The following is a 6,554-nucleotide window of genomic DNA, read 5'->3' on the forward strand; positions in this document are numbered from 1 at the left end:
AGAAACAGGTTGAACAATTTAAATTTGTGCGTGAGAAAATCAATGAGAAATTGGGAGAAGAAAAAGCTTGTAGATTTGTTTCAAATGCTTTGTTTCTAATTAGTGTTGGAAGCAATGATCTCTTTGATTTTGCACGTAATGAAACTTCCATTCGCAACCCACAACAATATTTGGCTTCTCTTCAAGCCACCTACTTCATCCATATAAAGGTATCCTAATTACTTTTTTTTTTAAACAACTATTATTGCATCATACACAATTATTTTACTACTTAATTACTATATTACACTTTATGTATATCTAAATTTAAATATATAAATAATTTTGGTATTTCAACGACTCATATTCTTAATATCTATTAGGTTTAATTACTCTATTAGTCCCTATAGTTTCGCGAAATTTTTAATTAGGTCCCTATACTTTTTTTTCTTTTAATTGAGTCCTTGCACCAATTTTTTTTTAATTGGGTCCATACACTTTTTTTTCCTTTTAGGTCTCTATACCAATTTTTTTTGTTGGATCCCTATAAAATTAAGCCAATTACTACTAAGAGGGATTTAATTGAAAAAAAAATTAGTCTAGGGACCCAATTAAAAAGAAAAAAGTATAAAGACCTAATTAAAAATTTCACGAAACTATAGGAACTAACAGAGTAATTAAACCTATCTATTATTGTTTATGCTAAAAAAATGAAAGAATTTTCATGTTGCTGGTTTACTACCAAAAGAATTAAAATAAAAATACCACATATAAGAGAAATTTCTTTTTTGAGCATTTCAAGCAAGGATATTTTCAACAACTGCAAAATAAATTGCACTAATTTAAAGAAAGTAAAAAAAAAAAAGAATTCAGAAATCAACTTTTTTCGACTATCATTCAATTAATTTGTTCTTTCTCTTGTCTTTTAAAAAAGTTATAGCTAGTTTTAATTTCTACGATTTTTTATATAAAGATATTTTTATGCGAAAATAATAGTTTCAACAATACTAGAAAATAATAAATTACCGACGAATTTATCGTTGATTTTTGTTTTTACCAACAAACATCATATGTCGCAAAATTCATCAATATTTTTGAGAAACAAAATTTAATTTGTCGATAATATACAATTTTTTAGTAATAAGATATTTATACGTATTATATTAAGTAGTTTAGTCGACCATATCAAACTATTTAACAATTTTTCATTATCATCTTCCTACGAAAACATCTTCAAATGAGTAATCATCTTAATATTTTGTTTGTGAATTATATATGCATACTCTTAGTTAATGTGTGGTGATTTTTAACATAATATGAAAGACATCATTGTTTATTATTGATGTGAATTGCAGAATCTATATTTTTTAGGAGCTAGAAAATTTGGGATACTAAGTATTCCACCCGTTGGATGTTGTCCGGCTGTTACTTCTCAGAATAAAGGACACTGTTTGAAACCACTCAATGATTTAGCAACAGCCTTCTATTCCGCCACTAATACTCTTCTTAAAAAATTGAGTTCTGAATTGGTAGGGTTTAAGTATTCACTTGGCAACACTTTTCTAATGACCAAAACTTTGCTAGACACACCATCCACTTTCGGTAAGAATTTATTGTATGTATGTTTCTTCTGTTTCATTTTATCTATCTCTGCCATTAATCAAGAATATATTAGCAGAGAATAAAAGGAAAAAAAAAACTATAGAACATTCAATATTTATTACAAATTATGTAAATTTCTAAGATATTGTTTTTGGGGAGATTAATAATTCTTATTTTTAACCAAAAATAAAATAATTATATAATAAAAAAGACTGATGGATCTCATAAAATAAATAGTTATTAAGGGTTATTTTATCATTTTTATTTTGTTAGAGGTCACGTGGTCTTTCTCAAATGAATTAGGATTAGATTAGGTATTTCATTTAGAAAATAATATACCTCTAAATCTAATATTAGTAATGAATTCTCTCGTATGAAAATTTTACATGATTCTATCATATATTAATTTTGTCATTGGTATAAGAAGTAAAAATTAATACCATGTGGAATTTTTATATGAAAAGATTTGAATGGGCAAGGTCCATGCAACAAAACAGCTGGTGCCAATCTATGTTTTGATAGAAAGGATCACTTGTTTTGGGATTGGTTTCATCCAAGTGAGAGAGCTTCTCAATTGGCTGCACAAACACTTGTTCATGGAAAGTCAAAAGACTTTGTGACTCCAATTAATTTGAGCCAATTAGCTAGGGCTTAATTATTCAGATCACAACACACTATAAGAAACAGGCTGAAAATAGTGAAAATTACTGTTAAATTTTACGTCGTTGGATTTTGTGACGATTAACAATGTCGTTTTATCGGGCTATAAGCTGTCGGATTAAATAATCCGTCACAAGGCATCTAATAATAATGGATGCTGCTCATGTGTTCTTTTATTTTCCAATGCATACATGTTGGGAATAATTTAACGATAGATTGTCACATTTAATTTGTCACTAATAAGAGTGAGTTAAGTTTCAAAGTAGTCCCTAAACTTGCACTCGAGCTTCAAAGTAATCCTTGAAGTTAATAATTACTCAAATTCATCCCCGAACTTGTACTCCGGGACTCATAATAGTCCCTCAAGCATTTTCCGTTCATCAAAATCTTAAAATGACGTCGTTTTGAACAAAAAAAAAAAAGAAAAAAGAAACATAGCATAAAACCTCCAATCCAAAAAAAATAAAGAAAAAACGCGTAGCGTACCCAGCCCCCACCCCCACCCCCCCTCTAATTCCCAATCTGATCCCTTCTCTATCCCCAACCCCTTTCCCTCTCCCAACCTTTCCCTTTCCCTTCTTCATCCCCAACCCGTCCCTTTTCCCTCCTCCAACCCTTCCCCTTTCCCTTTTTCTTCTGCTTCCCCAACGCCCTTCTCCTTCCCTTTCCTCTTCTGCTCCCCAACCTGAGATTCTTTTCCTTCCCTTTCTCCTTTCTAATCTGATGCCTTCTCTTTTTCCAACCATACTTTCACACTCATAAGAGCTCTCCTCAACCTTTGCTGCCGCTTCCGTTTCACTGCCGCCGCTGCTCGACAGCCTCCATCTCCACTCGGTCTCCTTCTTCTCTCCTCTGGCACGGTTCTTTCTCTCAGCCATGGTAATTTCTTTTTCTTTAATTTTTTTAGTTATTCAATCATTGTTCTTTAAGTTTTTTTTTATTGTTGCTATTTTTGTGCTTGTTGCTATTTAAGTTGATTGATGTATGCTATTTAACTTGATTGAACTTTTCTTATTAATGCTGTTTTTTGTGATATTTTGTGGTGTTGGTTTTTATTTTTGTGACCTTTTAAAAAAGAAGAAGAAAAACAGAGTTAAAAAAGAAGAACAACAGCGTTGAAGAAGAAGAAGAAGAAGAAGGGAATTCTTTTTTTTTTCAAAACGACGTCGCTTTCTTTTTCTTTTTCTTTTTTTTATTTTTTTGTTCAAAACGACGTCGTTTTAAGGTTCTGATGAACGGAAAATGCTTGAGGGACTATTATGAGTCTCGGAGTACAAGTTTGTGGATGAATTTGAGTAATTATTAACTTCAGAGATTATTTTAAGACTCGAGTGTAAGTTCAGAAACTACTTTGAGACTTAACTCAATAAGAGTTGCCGAGAGTTCACTTTTGTTATAAAAATGTGGTGTAACCATTTAATACAATATTTCAATATATATGCTTCTCAAGTGAGAGAATGTCTTTTATATAATATATAGTCTGCATTTACCTTAATTTTAAACAAGTGAGGGTTCTTTAATTTACCTATATTTTTCTGTAAAGGTTTTTGTTAATTATTAACTAAAAATTATTATTACAATTTCCGAAACAATAAACTTATTACTAACTATATATATATATTTGAAATTTTCAACACATCTAACCGATTAAAATATTGAAATTATACTTTTTTAAAACCTTTTTTTTTGGTAAAGTACTTTTTTAAAACCTTAATATGTGATTATAAGTTACTCATTAACATAATCCTCTTATAATTAGTATCATATATCAGTTTTTACATTAATATTTTTTGTACACAGCATCAAGTTTTTTGGGCTCGGTACATAGTTCTTCTTGGTCTTTTGGGCTGTGGCCCATATTCATTTCTATGGCCTTCTAAAAGCACTATTTTTATAATGTCCAAAAATAAAACACTATTTTTCCCTGTCCAAAAAAAAAAACACTATTTTTAATTTTTTATAGGTGCATTTTATGATAAACGGAAAAAAAATTAAATATTTATTTAAGAAAATGTGTCATTTAATTTTTATTAAGTTTTTAAAATAAATTTATACACTTTTAGAGTTTCATTCTTATTTCAATTCCTGTCTCCCATTTTGCACCAAACAGAATACTGAGATTTATTTCAATCCCTGTCTCTTAGTCTCTGTCTCTCAGTCTCAGTCTTTCCGTCTCTGTCTCTCTACCAAACGCTACCTATGTTATCAAAAAAGGAGACTAAGAAGTCAACTGTTGTTCCTCCTTGAAGAAAACCATAAGTCTTACATGGCATCTTCAGCATCAAGATTCACGATGTTGAATTTGAAATCTCTGAAGTATTCTCCACGTTTCTCTGTTGTTGGTTCCTCACTCCTTCTTCTGAACTCACAGGTACCTTCTTCTTCTTCTTATTCAGTCTTCATCATTCAACACTTATAAAAGCACCCACCACCCATTTGATGAAAGTCAGGAACCAAACCAAAAAGCATAAAGAAGCATAGAGTCTTCAAACTTCGAAGTCAAGAACAAACATAGCAGAAAAGGTGTTTTGGAGTTTGAATCTATGGATCGTGAGAAGGTAGATTGGTCTGAACTCCCCATAGAGCTATGGCCCAAGATTGGAAAGTGTCTAGAGAATCACATAGATGTTCTAAGATTCAGAAGTGTTTGTGAAACTTGGAGATCTTCCATCCCTTCTTCTCATCCAAATTCTCCATCTTTTCCAATGAAAATCCCTCACCCCATCAATTCCTCCATTAAAGCAAGCCTTAACCAAGCTACCCTTTATCTTATTGAGTCAACTGATGCAAGCTTTGGCTCCAAGTTGGATCCTTTGGCACCTTCTTCTTCCAAAGGGTGGTTGATCAAGGTTGAAGAAGGTCCAAAGGGTGTTTCTTTGAGGCTGGTTAGCCCAATATCTGGACGGAAAATCTTTCATCCTTCTGAAGATTCTCCAATGATTTGGAACCTTTTGGACTATAGAGTCATTGAATTATGCAAATCCTACACCCTTCAGAACACTGGCAGGTTCTCTGCTTCTGTGAGCAAGGTTGTTTTCTTTCCAAACTCTTCTTGGGTTGGTGTTGAAGATTCGGTTGCTTGTTGTGTGTTTTTAGAGGGAAGATTGGGGATAATGAAACATGGTGATGAGAAATGGGCACTAGTGGATGACAAGAATTTCTATTATGATGATGTTATTGTGCATAGGGGTCAGTTCTATGTCACTGATAAGTGGGGCACTATCTCATGGGTAGATACAAATTCCTTGAAATTGATTCAGTTCACACCTCCCTTGTGTGGTTTTGGTAACAAGAAACATTTGGTCGAATCATGTGGGAGTCTCTATGTTGTTGATAGGTACTATGAAACTGAGCCAAGGAGGAGAAACTACTTCGGCCGCCAGGAAAACCGAGATGCTGCCGTGGAATGTTTCAAGGTTTATAAGTTGGATGAAGATTGGGGAACTTGGGTTGATGTGAAACAATTGGGAGATAGAGCCTTCATTTTGGGTAGAAATTGTAATTTCTCTGTTTCAGCTAAAGAACTCACTGGATATCAAGGGAACTGCATTTACTTCACTGATATGTTTGATTTAAGGATGTACAGCTTGGATGATCATAGCATTGTTACCATTGACTTTGATCCAAGTATTGAGAAGAATATGATGCCTCAAACCGCTTGGCTAGGTCACACTATTTGAGTTTAAAGGTATACTATTTTCTTGGCCATACTGCATATGTAGCACAACTTCATGTTACTATATATTTTGCAACTAATGTAAAGAATGCTATCACTAGTTGTGTCTTTGATAACCATGATAGTTCACCAGACCAGATATATGTTTGTCTCAGTAGTGTGATTGATTCTTAACTATGTGATGTTTATAGAACTATTCAATCAAATTGTTGAGAATGCTTACTTTATTTATGGCAATTGAATATTGTAGTGCTCCAAAAACACTATGAATCCTTATTATTGCTGCTTTGATCACTTCACTGATGTGTATTTGTGTCTTCTCAACAGCTAAAAGCATATACATGAAGGAAGAAGAACCTCTCTAGAGAAGTTCATAGTGAAGAGGTATACTATTGCTGATCTTAATTTATGGAAGCCACTTTTGCTTGCTATGTAATTATTGGTTCATTTGCTACTTGAGTGTCACACTAGGATTCTTTTGGTTCTCCAAGATCTTCTCATTCCACCTTTGTATTATATATATATATATATAGGCTATAGCAACAACTTTGTATCATAACAAAAATCAAGATCTATGTTGTACTTCCATTAGTATATAATGAGATTCGGTTGTGTACTTGAAGATTGATTGGGACTT

General features: G+C 32.5%; 2 protein-coding genes across 2 annotated transcripts in view; both read left to right on the plus strand.

Annotated features, from left to right (window-relative positions):
* Positions 1–218, plus strand: part of LOC107632440 (GDSL esterase/lipase At5g18430) — a 1,651-nt gene extending 1,433 nt beyond the window's left edge. The window contains exon 3 of the mRNA XM_016336120.2: positions 9–218. Coding sequence (XP_016191606.1) covers positions 9–218 — 210 coding nt within the window. The remainder of the gene's footprint in view (positions 1–8) is intronic.
* Positions 4,446–6,543, plus strand: LOC107629474 (F-box protein At2g26160). Its single transcript, XM_021117645.1, has 3 exons — positions 4,446–4,612; positions 4,692–5,929; positions 6,245–6,543. The coding sequence occupies exon 2, from the start codon at positions 4,785–4,787 to the stop codon at positions 5,919–5,921; it is 1,137 nt and encodes a 378-aa protein (XP_020973304.1). The 5' UTR covers positions 4,446–4,612; positions 4,692–4,784; the 3' UTR covers positions 5,922–5,929; positions 6,245–6,543.

The sequence above is a fragment of the Arachis ipaensis genome, chromosome B03 (genome assembly GCF_000816755.2).
Source record: "Arachis ipaensis cultivar K30076 chromosome B03, Araip1.1, whole genome shotgun sequence".
Classification (NCBI taxonomy): Eukaryota; Viridiplantae; Streptophyta; class Magnoliopsida; order Fabales; family Fabaceae; genus Arachis; species Arachis ipaensis.